Here is an 18,183-nt window from a genome sequence, read left to right as displayed (position 1 = left end):
ATGCCTGGAACATTTTGACAATCTTTTGAAATACATTTTAAAGAGAAAATGCTGTGCTTCAAGTAGTTTCATTCAGAGCCTACAGACCCTATAGGTGTGTTGTCTTCATTTGAAAGCTTTTCAGACTGGCTGCGCTGGAGGAATGTGCCTGTTTACTGTGAAACAGAAACTGAGCCAACAGAAAGCCTGCAGCATAGGCGGCAATTTAATGAGAGCACATGAGTGCTGTCCAGGTGCTCTTCTCATCAAAGTATTTTTTTCCTTCAACGGTTGGAAATAAGAAAGTCACCTTTTCTTAACTCTGATTTTGGGAGATTTATTACTAAAGATTCTAATGTTTTCACTGAGCAAATAAACAGCTCAGTGAGCACAGGTAGAGCAATTAGGAGCACTTGAATTTTAAAATGCACAGGTTTCTTCATAGGTGGAAAAGAAGACTCAACACCATTTATAAAATAACAGTATGGAAGAGTCTTTTCAGAAGAATTTTGAAGATCTTGAGAAAACGTGTAAATAATGTCATTTGTAATATTAGCATCACTATATGCCACCACTATGCCTGCCTCTGATGTGGTAGCGTTGATGGTTGAGACAATAAGCCACTGGCAGAATAAAGCTGCTCGTGTTTCCCAAACCAGATTAGAAACAAATTGCCTGCCTGCACTCAGCCTCTTCACAAAACTACCCATAATGGGAGAGGATAAATCACTAAGTTTAAATGCTGCTATTTAATGGATCATAGCATTAACACATTTTAATTGCAAACTGTTTGGAAAAAAAACAGGAACAACTTGATTTTCAGAAAAGTTCCACTCTTGGATCAAGGAAACTTTAACTACACATTTCTAGCTGGGGATAAGAAAGGATTGGGGAATTTTACTGGTGATCGTATTTCAGTCTCAGAGGACCATTTAGGTACCTGCAAAATCCCAATCACACTCAGTAGTAACGCAAGTGCAAATTTCTCAAAAAAAGGGAAGAAAACTAAGTAAATACACTTACGTTCATAAAATTACTCAACTTCTACAACTCAAGAACAGGTACATCCTCAATCAGGCCTCAGGCCACGTTTTACAAACTGTGCCAGACTGACATAAATTGTAGTATGCATGCATTCATGCTGCCTAGTTGAAGATAAAAAAAACTGACACCTTCTGTGTTCTGGAAATAGAGCACAAAATGACAAGTGGTAGGCTGGTAATACGGGAGCCCTTTAAATAGTAGTGAGACAGTCTGTTTGGAGTTTGAGAACAGTGAGATATAAAGTTAGATTGCCTTTTTTTCTTCCCGTTGAAAGGATGGAAGAAAAGTCACTTCAATACTTCTGAGATCTTATAATGTTTTGTAAAGTTTTTCCTTAAATTCACCATTTGGTAGTTCTCCACCAACCGCATCCCCCCCCCCACAACCCCAACATCTCTCTTCCCCACCGCCCCCCCACCCCCCCCACCACTCCCACCCTCCAGAAACATCATATTTCATTTTAGTAGGAAGGTTTCAATCAACATGACACCAAAAATCTATCTTTACTTAAAAAACCCCAAGGGTCAAACATGAGCAGATGCTCACAATTCAGAATCTGAATGCCAAATGTCATTTGAGATAATACAAGTTTGAATTTTGTCACTTTTTTTTCAGTTTTAGTTTTCTGTCATCACTCAATGTAGTAGCCCTTCTTGTTTCATTGTAGTTGCATCTCAGCTGCAAAAAAACTAAAGATATATCCACAAACTTTTCCTGCTGGTTACTTCCTTCCATTGGTAGTGGTGGAGAGAGAAGCTCCCTGAATTCTATATCCATCTTGACGTGCTGACATCCAAGTCCCACTCAAAAGTTGAGATGTGGCTGTATTTATAGTTTCATGCATGAGGTTCCATTCCAGAATAAACTCGGCCTTACTATAAACAATATCTAACTTATTCCACTCATTTCACTAGGTAAGTTGAGGTTTCTTTAATAAAGGCACAATGAACCAGATCTTTGTCATGCATTATTAAAAATTATCTTGTTCTAATTACTTTGAAAAATAATGATTTTAATTTAAAAAGCTAATAAAACAGCCCAAACCAGTTCCCACCTCCCTCCTTGTCTCCATGTGACAGCAGGCCTGTTACACCAATCTCAAATGACAACCTAACTAGTAAACAGTATCCGAGTTCAGGTGGACACATGCAGCCAAGATTTCCCCCAATCACGCACGCCGAAAATGGCCGGCTCCCTTGATAGATTGCCAAAAGCACAGTCCTAGTTTTCAATTTTTAAATATACACTGTGGATATTTTTCTTTCCAAATCAATTTACAATTATTTAATTCCAGCAATTCCCCACCACAAAAAACCTAATTGCAGCCACACTGCTCCTCGCACAAATTTCTCACATTATTTCGGCACCCGTATCTGTACCAGCAATGGAAAATGCCTGGAACTGCTCACTTATATGAATAAAAGCACCTAAATGTGTTACTTTGCCATCTAACTAAGCTTTCTCTTGAGATGCAAGCCAATGCAGCAAAATAATAAATAAAAGTAGACCAATGAAGTAAGTAGTCAATCTGTAGCAAATACTTCAGGATGGAATTTGCTGATCTTTAAAGATAGGTGGTCTACAAATGTTGGTCCAAGTAAAAATCAATCTGTTAATATTTGGGAAGATCAATGTAAATAGTTAAAATTGGTCATCAGGGCTATAATTGGAGTATGTGAACAAATACTGTACATGTGGAGCACTGTGTACACCCTGCACGGTCAAACTCTCTGCTGTACCACAGTACAGAGAGTATAGTTCATAAAGGAGCCCAATACTAATCCAATTCCTTATTTTAAAAAATAACAAATGAGTGATAGGCAAAAATAAAACCCAAGTTCAAATCAGAACTGCAGAATTATCCACATCCAAAGGCTGTGGTACAATAAATGATTATATCTATTGTACTGAATACTGAATCATGGCTTTTGGGGCAAAAGAAAAAAGCTGCTTTCTCAAGAAGTCTTTAGTATAAATATTTTAGAGCCACAGCTTCAGAAGAACTGTCAGTTCCATGTTGGAGTATTGATTAGATTTTCGGTTGTGAACCTGAGGCATTTCCTTCCATTCTTAGCAGCACGTTAAGCTGATCAGAGAACTAAAAAATATAAAACAAAAAAAAGGTTTTCCACAAAACAAGGATTGATATCATTGTTGTGTGTCTCCCACCTACACAACAAAAGTAAACTGCAATAAAAATCCTCAGCGTGTGAAGATACTCATAAATTATACAAGAACAGTGTTAAGATTTTGTGAGGCTTTTTTTTTAAAAAAGGATGACCTACAGTAGGCATGATGCATAGTGACAGAAATAAAATGCTGGAGAGCTGCTCTTTGTGCTGGGAGCTCATCATCGAGCACCAGAGTAGTTAGCACTCAGAGTACTGTAAATTATCACTAGTCATGGCCATTGATTTTCTGTGTATTATTTCTTTGGAATTAGAGGAACAATGCGGCCCTGCTTGCACCTCACTAGCAGCTCCACACCCTGTTCATGAAAACGTGTTCCAAAAGTCAGTGCCACCTCCTTTAAATTATTTTTTCACCCCTTTTCCCTCAGTCTTGTGTCCATCATTTACAAAGCATCCTTTTGTCCTAGTATTCCCCCTCCCTTTGCTGTCACATCACGTTTCTAGACACCACGTGTGGATTAGTTTGCGGATGATTTCTATAGGGCAAGTTCAACCTCTCCCATTTGATAAAGACTCTCAATTTAATTTGCTTCTACAAACACCAAACCCTCCCTCCTTCTCTTCTCCCCCCACCCCCCACCATCCAGAGCCCTCAGGTTACTAGCATTATCACAAGTCTTTACAACGTAAGCCAAGAAAGACGATAAGAGCCCGCCCGCAAGGCCAGGCAGACCAGTCTCAACTGGTTCTATGATAAAAATTGAGCCGTGTCGTTTTTTTCCCCCTCAGCCAAAAGACCCAGGAGCATTCATGTACTGTCAGCAGGTAAAGAAAAAAAAACTGCTCACTGACTATGACACTTTCATCAAAAGTCTGGATCTAAGCCAAGTTCATCTCTTAATGGACAGCCATCATCAGGCACCCCCCATTCCTCTCCACTCCCACCAACCCACCCTAGCCCCCCACCCCCCACCACAACCCAAGCCCTCATCAACCCTGCCAGTCTACTGTGCTCTTCTACCTCGCAGCTCCTAAAAGCTAGACATAGATTATGTCTGCCTTTCCCTTTCTATTCGGGATAAACAAAGTGCTTCAAGTTCAGGGCACACCCTGGGACCTATGACAAAGCAATCTATCATTCTGTCTGCTAAACCAGTCTGGCTGCACCAAGGCTAAAGAGACTAATGGTTCAAATGTACAATTTCCCTTTGTGCTGCTGCCCCTGTGCTGCTAACCCCTTTTCTTTACTGTCTTCAGACAAGCAGATGTGCTTGACCGCTCTGCATAAGCCCCTCCCAGCCAAGTTAGGTTTAATAAAAAGCTGAAGGAAGGAGGAAAAACACAAAGATATATTAAATGAAAAGAAAGTGAACAGTTCCTCTTCTCTGCTTTGAAATGTAAAATAAAAGCTCATCTCTAATGAAAAAAGGTAAATTGTAAGTAATAGATTTTGAAAGCTGCTACTAGTGATCCAGAGAAAAACATGGTGGAGGGAAAGCAAATTAATTATTTTAGGATATCCTTACACACTCCAAGCGATTTATTTATGAAAAATAAGTTTGGAAAGCATCTCATCTGCTGAAACTCACCTTGCTAGAAAAAGCTTTTGACATACTATTCATTCTGTGCCCTTACACACACGCCCTTCCCTCCCTTGCTAGCTTCACACGTCCCCAATTCTGCTTGCCTCTGTGTACATTAGAGACTTTAAAGTACTTCATTTTGCTCTTGATCACTTGTATCTATGCACGTTTAGGGCAGCATCAGGTTCAGATTGATCTTTAATAAATCTACTCTGGGGGTGGTTTATTTTAGATAAACCATTTTCTGTGCTAGTGTGCACAGATTGGTTCATTAACAGCTCATGCAGTGAGCTGAATCCATTCACGTCTGCACAGGGAAACCAATTCAGATTGATCTGAACTAGGGAAATTACCATAGGGAGCATACAGCCGAACAGGTCGGACTCAAGCTGTCAATAAGCTGATTTATTAAAGACCGATTCAAACCGATGTTGCTATTCACGCAGTCTTTGAGCAGCGACACCCATCGACTCTCCCAGCCTCACGCTGTCGGTACTACCACTTCTGAAGTGGACTCATCAAGACTAATAATTAACCAGCAGATATCAAATTCAAACCTTAAGGAATGTCCACAGCTATTAGACTGCTTATGATTACTCGTGTTTATTTGCTGGGCTTTATTTAGTTTGGATTTCTTGTGGGGAAAGTCACAATATAGCCATACACAAGATGGAACAACTTTCATGTTTGCTCAACCCAAGCTAGTTTCCCTTAGTGTGAGAATGACAAACCACAACAATAAGAGATTAACGCAATTGAAAATAGTTCAATATCAACCAGGACACAGTGTTTTAACTTCAAAAAAGGCAGTTAACCATCCCCGAGAACGGGCAGTATTCCCAAATTCATGCAATATACTGAATGGGAAGCTGTTCGGGAGGAGTTATATTCAATGTTTGCACCTTGAACAATTACTGTTCAATCCAGACAGGAGCCAGATATGTTCAACCCCCATGTTAATTTGAATAGAATTTCCACTGTTTGTGATCAAGCCTCCTTACATCAGAAATCCTCGGTGCAGAACTACATTATCAAACACAGAACCTACAGTCACTTAACTGTGGTTCCTGCAATGCAAAGCTTATTTATAAACACAGCATTTTTAAAATCTCAAATTGTAGTTGTAGAACTTTCACAAAAGATTTTTTTAAACTACAAATCTTACAACTTTTCGAAGCTGGATTGTCTTCATGAAACACAGTGAATAATGTACATTTAGCTCTTTTTCTGTTGTGTGGTGTGGCAGTATTCAATGGCTTTAAACAATTAGTTACAACTCTCCAATTCATTAAAGTATTGCTGCATTATCAGTGATCACTGAAGGGAGGGGGAGCTTGTTAATTTCCTTCCCCCAAATTGTATAACATACACTTTTATCAAATTATAAAAATGACAAGATTTAATTTAGTGCATTTTAACTATTTTGTTGCAAAAAAGAGGGCACAATGTCAAAGTCAAGCCATTCTATTTGCTTTTAAGACACATAACAGTGGAACAAATAATGTGGTATGGGGCACCTTGCTCATATTTTATCACTGTACCTTTCATCTGGTCCCCCATCCCCTCCAGTTTTCATTTTCTTTTTTGTTAAAAAAGGGGAAAAATGTAAATCATCTATTAGATTTCATCATATCTTACTAAAGCAATTACATCAAGAAAATGATAGCGCGTGTGGAATCAATTATGCATGCACTTGGATTGGGACCAAAGGCTACGAAGTCAGATAGGGCTGCACACACGGAAAAAAAAACCTGGAACTCACAGATGGACCCCATCAGTTCATCTTACTGTCTAAAAAGTTCATGCACTTAATAATTTATTTGTGCTCTGGATACTGTTTCTCCACTGAATATTAACAACTTTGAAGCGTGCTCTCAGCATAGCAGAACTGGAAGGAAGCGGGCGGCTTGCAGCTTTTGACTACAGCATCTTTGGGAAAAGAGCCACAGAGGCAGCTTCTGTGCTAATGCAGAAAACATGATCAAAAGTGATTAACAACAGCTTCATATGCAAATTACATTAATAAAGGAGTGCAAAGTCATCATGTAAATTAAATATGTCGAATCTCTTGGTGAACTTTCAATCTTGAGGAAAGAGGAAAAAAATAGCACTGCTTTAATTTACATCATCAATTTTCCAAAATACTCAAATCTTGGCGATACAAACAATTTTCACCTTTTCTTCTGCAGCATCCTGACAAGCTAGCCTGATGCGTGCCGAATGCACATGTTAATAGGCCAATCAAAAATGCAAAACAATTGGCAATTACAGCGAGGACCTAATGGTCATTAGAATTTACAACTAGGTAATGAACTAAAGTCTGCCCACACCATGCATATTCATAAAGCAATTTAGCCTTTGAAGATTAAAGAAGTGCTTAAAATTCAAATGAGCTTTGGTAAATTATCAGCAAGATTCATCCAGGAAGCGCAGGTTATTCTAAGCCTTTTTTTTAAGTTTTTTTAATGCAAAAATATTAGGTCTGTTAATCCAGGCTTTCTACAAGCAACGATCGTCAAGCCAAACCACAGGAACAATAAAAACACTAGAACAATTACATCGGCTTCCATGGATCCCAACTTTCGTTCAGAATCCTGACAACAATGTGTCCCTCTCACACACACACATACATTTATATATATAAGGCAATTAGCTTACTGGAAAACTGCTGCAACAGTCATGATAAGACTACAGCATAGATTGTTGCACTATCAGTTTCCAACCACTAGGCATTAGATAGGGGTATCTCCACAACAACATGAACCAAGGGCAAATAAATTATTTCAAATTTTTGGTATACGTCAGGTGTGCTAACACACACATGTCCATCCCACACCTCTCAGTACATGTCTTGTAATTTTCTAAGAATATTAAGCAAGATCAATGCTGGGAGGCAGGCAATAAAGTGAACAGATACTATAATGATTTAGAGGAATTAAAACAGTGCAAATTTTTCACAATTCTTTGACAGTTAATTTGTGAACACACAAATATTTACACCCCATGATACTGTGCCCCACTAGTGTTACTTTTTCCATTAGGGTCCATCATGGAACTCCACAAATCACCACATCCGTAAACATGGCTGTGGAAATGAGAAGGAAATGACAAGCAACTGCGCCAACAAAATAGCAACAATCATTTCAGCATTTCAAAAGAAAATCCACGAGTTATGAGACTTGTATGCAAGCATTCTTCCTAACTGTCTGCCACTCTTGTACATTAACGACATTGCAGAAATCAGGCAGCTTCCTAAGGATAGGAGCTCACCATGGAATAACCCTTCATTGTCTAAATGCCCTGAAGAGAGTTGATTCCGGTCTCTCCATCTTTCCCACTGCCAATTCTGGCCCACTGATTTCTCAGCTTAAACAATAATTATGGCTTTCCATGCTGGACTATGCCATAATCAAATATACACAAAACAAGAAACAAATCTGTTATTAAAATTAGCATTTAGCATCAACAGTTAACTGATATCGAGGGCTGATTCAACAAACTATTTGTCTTAAAAATGCACAATGAGAAAATCTGCTTCTCCTAGTTTCTCTCCCCTCCCCCACATACATATTAAGACTGCAGTCGCTGTTTATTTGGATGATCAAATAATATTCTCCTCATTATTGAAACGATTCATCGACTTATTTGGATACTACATTAAACTGTCATAAAAAATGGCACAACTTCTCAGTTAAATGTGCATTGAGGGTCTTACAGAATGTGTTAACGTCACGCTGAATGAGCCCCATCTAATTGGCATCATGTTTTTCAGCCAATACAGATGACAGTTGCTTAGTTTAAGAAAATATATATGCAAAATATTTAAAGTAACGATCAGAATGATTATTTTCAAATGTGGTTTGAATTCGGCTGCCTTCCATTGTAAAGGATCTTACTGCTCAGATACACAAGTAGACACAGCACTATAACAAACACTGCTGACAACTTAAGAGTTTAGCAAAAAAATATTGGCAATGTGCTGCAAATTACAATTTATTTATTGTCAACATTCATCATGAGACTGTGAAACATTTCATAAGAATTCTTATTTCTTTCTATTAAAAAAAGGGCTGTGCCCATTTCCCAAAAGGTGCCATACCCAGAGCTGCCACTTCCAGTGCAGAACAATATTACAGTGCACTCATGAATAACATTAATATTACAGCATCACATCTCACAGGACATTTACATGATCCCATCTGAGCTCACACCTGAGGGCCACACTCAGGCTTGATAATTGAGCTCTGATTGTAAAGGCAAATGAAGAACACTAAAACCCTGCTGGGATCTGGGTTGACCTCATCCACCCTGCACCTTGCTCTTTCCAGTGCCAAGGTGTCTCTCAGACACTGAATAAGGAACATGTCAAGGCACTGGTGCCAAATCAATAAGAGAGAAAAAAAAACAAAATGAGAGGAAGCCAGCGGCCCTGGTCAGCCCTGCTGAATCAGTGTTCAATATGAAACCAGTACAGAGCACGATGCTGAATGCTTAAGATGCCCAGTGCTTTGAGCTTTAGGGAAAGAGATGGCGTGGTGCCAGGAAATGGCCGACTAGGCACTAAATGCCTTTATTTCACAAACCTAGCCAGTATGAATGTATAAATTCACATGGTAAATCATTCTCTGCTACATAATGCAATGCTTCTGACAACTTTTTAAAACTGAATAATATATAAAATAAACTCATCATTTCCTTTCATATTTGTCAATTAGCTAATTACAACAAAAGGAACGGAGTGCAGACGCCTCTGGCTAGGATGGTATCCTAAGACAGTGGCTGATTACCCTGGCTAACAAACGATGTACCACATTAGGCAACCAGCCTCGCTTCTAATTTTTACAAAGCTGAATATACAATAAAATTTGCATCCAACCTGATTTATCAAAGTAAACCACAATCCATTGTCAAGTAGGTTCAAGTAACAAAAGGACAATGTTTATTTCCTATGTTGTTGAAGAATAAACATGCTGTGTACACCACAAAGCTCAACACCATCAAAATGGGCAATAAATAAAATGTTTAATGGTCAATCTGTTTAACGTAATGGAGAAACTCATGGTTGTACTGCAATATAATCCTCCTTTACAATATTCCACAACTGGGCAATGATGAACTTGAACCTGAAACCTTGACCAGAATGCTAACAATTTCTCAGGGATCTTTTTCTACTTCTTGTAAAATGAAAACACATTATCAATACAGACAGAAAAAACAACTTTATGAATGTGGGCTGTGAAATTACAACAAATTCATCAAGAGAAACAATTCAAAGTTTTCTATCACTGCAAGTGAGGAAGTGCCAGGGCAGGGAGCTCTAGCATATGTATAGCACATTGTTATGGTGTAAGATTATAGCTTAATAAAAGGCACATTATAAAATTTTGTTACAGAATTTTCAATTCATTGCAACTTTGAATATTAAACAGTTGATACCAGTTGAACAAAACATCTTCCACCATTTAACTCCCGAAAATGCCTGTTTCAGGGCAACATTTTTTTGTCTTCCGTTTCTCATGCGGATGAAACATCTTATATTTGTACCATTACACCCCATTTGTGAGTGTGACCGCCTGTTGTACTAGTGCATATCTATATGCCTGCTCAATACATGTAAATCTACCATGCATTCTCTAGACTTTCAGGGTCCATTCTAAGCAATCTAGATCACATTTGTTTGACGGTGGCTGTGTGGTATGTCTTTTGAGCTGCTCTCCTCAATATGTAAATAGGAGGTTGCATCACTCAAGCAATACTCCATATTTGGCGATTTAGCATGGCTTTTTCAGTCTCTAAAGGCTAGAAGCCCCTTCCGCCAGGCTCCTGGTTCATTAATCATGCCCTGTATTTGTATTCATTTTCCTTCATATCTCAGACAACACATATAAATGGTTGCTGCATTATTTGTCCCCTCAAAGAATCTCTAACCCGCTTCTCACTGTAATACAGAAGCTTCACATTTATTGGAATGATAATGCAACCCACTAAACCTTCAGAGAAAAGGTAGAAACATAATTTATCTAAACAGTGAAAGAAAGAAGTCAATTGAAGGAGATGAAAATCTGAATACATTTTCAATCTAAATAAAGCATTTTTCTCCTTTAAGAATGTTCTGGATATCTTCCTCTAAGTTTTTTTTGTATCTTTGCATCTTTGATGAGGCAGCTATATAAACTACGAGCTATTATAATAAAATTGGATGTGATAAAGCTTTTGTGGTTAAGGAACTAATGTGCAGACAGGTTTAATTTTTGTTTTAAAAAGAAAAATAAGAAGTCTTCCAACCAGGAGTCTCAGTCACAAGGAATCATGACACACATTTAGTATAAACTGTCTAATTTTTTCCCACATAGAAATATTTTCATTAAGAGGGAATAATTCATTCAATTTTTATTTTCAAATTTCCCATCACAAAGCGCTGGCAAAGAGGATTTATGGAGATTTGATTATTTCAAATGAGTGTTAAGAGAACTGAGCATTATAACAGGATACAGTGATAATTTACACTCTGTATAAACTTAAAGAATCAGGTTTTAACTTTTCACATTGGTATTTTTGAATGATTAACCACAAAAAGTGCTAAACAAAATTAAAGAAAAACAAAAATTAACCACAACAAAAACCGTCGAATTTCTGCAATAACTCTTAAGTAAATAAAACGAGGTGAATTTTGATTTGAAATCAGGAGAATGCAAGAGAAAGATGGAAAGAGGAGAGAGGGACACACAGAGTATTAGAGAGGCAAACAAAAAGAAAAGAAAGAGATAGAGTGACACTCATGCAGTGACAAAGAGACAGAGAGAAAGCACAAGAGGGTGAAATGTAGCAAGGGAAACTATAGCAGAAAGAAAAATCAAGATACATCTGTCAGAACCACATCACAAAACAGAAAGAATATGAGAGGCATTTATCATTCCACTGAGGAGACTTGGTGCATCGAGTGGCCTTTCCTGTCAAGCCAACCTTTGAAATTTCCAACATGCCCTTAAACTTTCGAATAAGCATGTCTGTGCGCTTCAGCAACTGCCCTCTTAACTCTGGCCTGGCGAGTATAAATGGCATCTTAAAGTCAAGGTCACACATGTCATTTTGCCATGGGGCTGTGTTTAATTACAGTGCAAACGCTGACAGCTGATAGAGACTCAGGACTAGCAGCAGCACTCTGATAAAGCAAAAACAGGGAAAAAGGATACAACAAGGTTTGGGTTTTTCTCTGCTTATTTCTGTTTGTGTAGGGGTGTATGTTTGGTTTGATATTTTGTTTGGTATTTTTTACCTGCTACTGTGCTTTCCTGCTTGGGGCAAACTCCCTTGGATGATGTAGACAGGCAATCATCATCATCTGGTGTGACCTGTATGCCAACCTCAACAGGTGTGGATGCCTTTTTCAGCTCACTGGGAGAAGGTGACGGTGGCTTATCCACAGCTTTGTCCAAGCAAAGGCCGCCATTGCATTGCTTCCTTTTGTGCTCAATAAAGATCAGAATGTCACCCAGTGGGAAATTCATCTGACACTGGCCGCAGGTAAGGAGGTCGTGGTCACCCTCAGGAGCTCCCAAGGTGCCATGCTCCTCTTCTTCATCTGTGAGAATGGCTTCCAGGGAATCAGCTACAGCACAGAAACATAAAAAAGAGCAAAAAATAACATAAATCAGGCGATTCGTCTCAGCAAGCAATTTTAACTTCAATCCTTCCTTTCCCAACTTTCCCCACAGAGCTATATCAATAACAGAATAGGTTATATGAGAGGATGTATTTGGAGAGAAGGGCCTCTGTTATCCCTTTGAACTGTACGGTTCCTCAAAGAAACTTATCATAGCACGGCAATCAATATACAAAAGCACATAAGTTTTCAGAGTAGCATTATTTGATTTAAAATGCATCTTCTTCACTCACAAAGAGAAAAACAGTATTTTTTTTTACATCTGTTGTTACATCACATTCCCTTATCAATGACCTGATTGCTTTGGGAAAGGCTGCGTATTTAGAGTGCAGTGGAATTACAGCAAGAGGAAACTTTTCAGCTGCTTTTCTTCCCCTCAAAATTACTTGTTGATTTTTTTTAAATGTTGTAGAAATAAAGGGGTTTGTTTGGCACCGAGAAACTGGCTTGGTTATCTGAGCTTTAGTACTCGTTCCAAACAGCTGGTGGCTTTACATTACACAGCTTTACATGCCAAGGATGGGCTTTGTGATAGAAACTATTGCCTCTCTTCCTGCTTTTGTTAAAGGCTCTTGGTGGGAACCCAAATACCTATTTTGTCTGCACTTAGCTGCTCTGAACACAAAAGCATTAATTTATTAATATTTTACCATAAATGTTAATAGCATTGGAAAAGCTGCCCTCCCTTTACAACATATTGCAACCCTTTTCCACAGAAAGCTAACAAATTGATTTTAATTACCTGAAATCACAGAGAATCACACACAGGTTTTAATCCCGCTATAACGGACTATTGAAGTTGACTAAACATTTCGGTAACTAAAGGATTTTGATCAGTTCCAGTTAAATTTGTTCCCTGGCATTGACAGCGCCAACCACCATACGATATCCTTTTCATGACTCCTAATTAGACCAAATATGAATATACTTCCCCTATCCTCACACACCTGGCAACCAATTTTGACACAGCCATTGACTATTAAAATGAATGCTTATTTATCATTAAAAAAAATTAAAAATTAGTCAGGACACAAAATTTACAATTCAAGACATAATATTTTATATTAACGACGTGTATTTAACGTAAAATGTGCACATTCATGCCTCCTTGTACTTGGATGAATCAAGACAACTGAATGGAATTTCACTGGCACTTTGACAGAAATACATAGTTACAGAAGAATGATCTTGCAAACTTTATTTTTAAGCTTATTGAATAGAGACTTGTGAGGAAGGGGGAGGGAGAAGGTACACCTTTATTTCAGTTATCTTGTGATTTTTTTTTGAGATTCCAATACTGATTGGAAAAAATCCTTGTCCTTTATTTTGTTTTCAAATGACACATGGAATAGAATTCATATTAACAGATGGTATGTCCACCCCAAGAAAGCACACACATAACAAGGCTCAAATACAGTAAATCAAATGTTTTTGATTTTAAATCACAAAATCAGTAAGCAAGCCATGCACTTTAATCCAAGTGATTAGTCCTACATATTTTGCAATGGATTTGAAATAGTGAAGCATGTCATCATAAATATGCAGAAGAATATGTGTATGCATATACATACACTGAATTACAAAATCTTTGGGCTATCTTTTCACCAAGTTAACAGCTTTATTGCCACAAGGTATTAGAATTCCACATTTCAACACTCAAGAATCCTGCTTTATGCATTTGAAGATGTAATTTTATTGCTACTTGTACTGGGTTGATATTGTACCACTCCTAGAGGGGTGATCTTGGGTTTTAATGTAGGTTTCAGAAACAGAAATGATATGATGTTCTGGACAATATAAAAGTGGAAACTATCCTTTCCAAATCATACGAATAAATATATTATTTACGATACCAGAGAGTTTGGAACCCGTTTTCGGTTATTTGAAATGGTTATATTGAAAGAGGATAAGGAAGAAATTCACAGGATGTAATTCAGACACATGAATACAGTCGAGTCAAGCGGCTTCAACACTATTACGTTCAGCTCTCAATAAATCCGCGAAAAAAGTACTTGCACACTAATGTCTTCCCAATAAAGTCCCGAGTTTCAGCTGTCCAAATCTATCCAAACAATATCACGATGTATTTTCCTATCTGAATAGTAGTGCCCGCAACTACCTATGGACGAGCTTACAGCAAACTGTTGGAAGCCTCACTTGATTTTCATACAAATGTCACTCCGCAAAACTATAGGGGGGTGCTGGTTCGAGAAGGGTTTGCAAATGGCAATAAAGTTATGAACAACATAAAGTCCGGAATGAAATTTATGCAAGTGTTGGGGAAGAGAGATCGAGAGCAGTGAGTCTTGACAAACCAACACTTACTTGGTCGCCGAAGCTCCAGTCACCCTCATTGTTTCGAGCTTGTGTTTTGTTTCAAAGTATTTCCCACAATGATAAAACGATCAGGAATCACAACAGTCCACACGTGGGTCAAAGCAAAATCTCCCCATAGCAAACAACAGGCTGCTATTACTGAATCAACTTCGTTTTTGTATTAGTAACTCTATTTAGAAAAAAATTATTCCCTTTTACTCCACGTTTCTTGTCGGGGGAGGGGGGCGTGGGTGACATTGCAATGGAAAAGCTGTATCATTATTTGTAAAAATTGATGGTTTTTATTCAGTGATTGATGCCACTTTACTCAACGCAGTGAACTTCGGGCCAGTGCATCTCGATGCGCCGAGCCCTATTGCAGGTAAAATTTAGCATCAAAAAGAGTCCTGGATCATCGGGTGGAAAACGGGCCATTGAAGCAGGGAGTATTTGGGGGGTTTTCGTTTTAGTTGAGGTTTTTTTTCGTGCGGGTGGGGGGGGTGGGGAAGGAGGAAGAAATGAGAGCAGTCGATAGGAAATGCTGAAGTTTGTACAGGTTGCAGCCTGGATTTGTTCCTGATGTTACTCTGCCTCCTAGCGACATAAGCTAGCAGCATCGATTCAGCATCCCCCACCACCCCCGCCTTCCTCATAACCATTAAACAACTTGACACATCTCACTACAATAACCGAGCCAATACTCTGCATTTACACAATTCAACGTGGACTTTCTAAAACAGAAATAATTAGAAAGCCAAAAGTCTTTGATCTTTATTGACAAGTGGAATCGCATTTTTACCCCCCTTCACTTTGCATCGGCTGTCTCGCTTACTTTTCTAGAACCATTGAATGAAGAAAATGTTTTTTAAAAATGCGAAGCAAATGCCCACTTTTTAACTGAGTACATTTTATCCGTCAGGTTTTTTTTTTGTCTGGCCCGTTTCCCCTCCCTGGAATATTTCATTGTGAAACCCCAGGAACTGGACCATCGCAATCTCAGAGGTGACGGCAACACTTGAGAATATGACAAGAAACCTGCGGGTTTCCCCCAGCAAGAACAAAGTCTAATTTTCGCGCACACACAGGAAAAGACACAAAACTCCCCGGCCCCGAGCAAGGTGGTAAAGAACTTCCTTGTCAGCCCTGCCCCGATCACCGGCTCAGGCGGGTGTGGGGGCTCCAGAGCCGCGACCTGCTCCCGGGCTCTGGTTGCCTGGGCGGACCTGGCTCTGCTCCCCGGGACTCGGGCTCTGGTTGCCCGGGCGGACCTGGCTCTGTTCCCCGGGACTCGGGCTCTGGTTGCCCGGGCGGACCTGGCTCTGCTCCCCGGGACTCGGGCTCTGGTTGCCCGGGCGGACCTGGCTCTGCTCCCCGGGACTCGGGCTCTGGTTGCCCGGGCGGACCTGGCTCTGCTCCCCGGGACTCGGGCTCTGGTTGCCTGGGCGGACCTGGCTCTGCTCCCCGGGACTCGGGCTCTGGTTGCCCGGGCGGACCTGGCTCTGCTCCCCGGGCGGACCTGGCTCTGCTCCCCGGGACTTGGGCTCTGGTTGCCCGGGCGGACCTGGCTCTGCTCCCCGGGACTCGGGCTCTGGTTGCCCGGGCGGACCTGGCTCTGGTTGCCCGGGCGGACCTGGCTCTGCTCCCCAGGACTCGGGCTCTGGTTGCCCGGGCGGACCTGGCTCTGCTCCCCGGGACTCGGGCTCTGGGTGCCCGGGCGGACCTGGCTCTGCCCCCCGGGACCCGGGCTCTCTTCACTCCCCCGGGGCTGTCGCTGCCCGGGACTCAGGCTCTGGGTGCCCGGGCGGACCTGGCTCTCCCGCCCTCCTCCCCGGGCTCTCTTCACTCCCCCGGGGCTGTCGCTGCCCGGGACTCGGGCTGTCGGTGCCCGGGTTCTCGCCCCTCTCTCCCCGGGCTCTGGGACGCTGTATCTGGGCTGCTCGATTGCACGTGTCCCGGAGAATGAGAAGCAGCTCCAGCCCCCGAGAGCCCACGTCTGACCGAGGGCTCCGTGAACAGCAAGGGTTAAACGGGAGTTTATTCTTTTTATTAATATTTCTGGGTGAAGGATTAGCAATGATGTAAAATGTGAGAGTGGCGGCGGCGGCGGCTTTTCCATGAGGTTTCCGCACACGCGGAGCTGCAGCTTGTTGTAAACATTCAGCACGAGATTTTTCCCAATCACAATCTAGTTCCAGCTTTTTGAAAATCTTCCAAAAAATAGTAAGAGGAGGGAAGCCGAAGTTAAGCGGTAAATAAAAGTTACGGCCGAGGGTGAAGTGCGGCGATTTCACCGGCTTGAGAGGGGAGGGGAGAGAGAGAGGAGGAGGAGGGGGGGGAGAAGAGAGAGGTGGCGGGGGAGTGGGATGGTGAGAGGGAGAGATGTGGCTCGGACAGCGGATTGATGCCCTTTGGGGGCTGCAGGATCAAGGCTGCAAATGCAGCGCCTGGCAGCAAGAAACTCCCGGGGCTGATGGCAAAGTGTCCCGGGCTGGGCAGACCGGTACTTTTGGACATGGTTTCCCTCAGGCTTGAGGGGAGTTTGTGAGGGAGGGAAGGGGAAGGGGAGGGTGAGACCGGCGCCCGGCACTTAGGGCTCGGATCACAGCTGCTGCCCCGCTCTCTCCGGCCACTTGCTGTCAAAACCGTCCGGTCAACAGTGAGCGAGCCCGCCCCCACCCCCCCCCCTCCCCACACACAACCCCAAACCCACCCCCCCGCCCCCCCCCCCCCCCCCCCCCCCCCCCCCTCCTCCCCACCCTCACTCTGCCCTCCGGCTCCTGCAGTCACCTCACAACTACCTTCTGGGCATTTTTTCCCTTCTTCTCCCACTTTCATAAGGGCAACTACAGGCTTTTTTTTAATTTTTTTTTTTAAAAAGAGAAAAGTGCAACAACAACAAAAAAATTCAAAAGCTACTCACGTGAAAATTCCCGTTTACTCAAGTGCTGAGGGTTGCCTTGCTTGCGGCGAGACATGCTCGGTCACATCGGGAGCGGGAAGAAGGAGACTCCAGAGAAAATATCTTCATCAATGGCTTGACATAAAATAAATTAGAAATAATACAAAGATGGCGGATGGAGATGGATTGTGGGATAGCCGTCATGGCTTTAAAACGACCAAGTTCAAGTGCGTACGTGACGTGCCCGCGAACTTGAACGTCAGGAGGTGGCTGGGCAGGGCGAGAGGAGACAGCAAGCCAATGATACATACCCAGGGACACGGGGCTGGACAAACCCCAGTGATCAGAGAGACAGGGAGACACACACACTCACACTCACAGCTACAGCTATCCAATAGGCGCAGCTCCAGGCAGCTTTCCAATCAATCCATCATCCCCCCACCCACAGCACCACCTCCTCCTCCTCTCTCAAAACCACTCCAATACCACCGCCCACCCCCCCGCCACCCCGCCGCCAACCCCTCGCCACCACTCTCCCTCTCTCTCTCTGCCAGCCCAAACTGCTTG

At 41.5% G+C, this 18,183-nt stretch overlaps 1 protein-coding gene across 6 annotated transcripts in view; it reads right to left on the bottom strand.

The window, feature by feature from the left end:
- bcl11aa (BAF chromatin remodeling complex subunit BCL11A a) overlaps window positions 1–17,800 on the bottom strand; it is a 216,121-nt gene extending 198,321 nt beyond the window's left edge. For 4 of the 6 annotated variants that reach the window (XM_041174107.1, XM_041174113.1, XM_041174133.1 and 1 more), the window contains exons 1-2: window positions 17,638–17,800; window positions 12,015–12,347 (exon numbers count right to left, since the gene is read on the bottom strand). In XM_041174107.1, coding sequence (XP_041030041.1) covers window positions 12,015–12,347; window positions 17,638–17,692 — 388 coding nt within the window. In that variant the 5' untranslated portion in view covers window positions 17,693–17,800. Of the gene's footprint in view, window positions 1–12,014; window positions 12,348–17,637 lie in introns of those variants that run through there. The other 2 variants (XM_041174147.1, XM_041174140.1) reach the window with 2 other exon arrangements.
- Window positions 17,801–18,183: the final 383 nt, after the last annotated feature.

Source organism: Carcharodon carcharias, chromosome 2 (genome assembly GCF_017639515.1).
Source record: "Carcharodon carcharias isolate sCarCar2 chromosome 2, sCarCar2.pri, whole genome shotgun sequence".
NCBI lineage: Eukaryota > Metazoa > Chordata > Chondrichthyes > Lamniformes > Lamnidae > Carcharodon > Carcharodon carcharias.
This window is presented reverse-complemented; position numbering and strand designations above follow the sequence as displayed.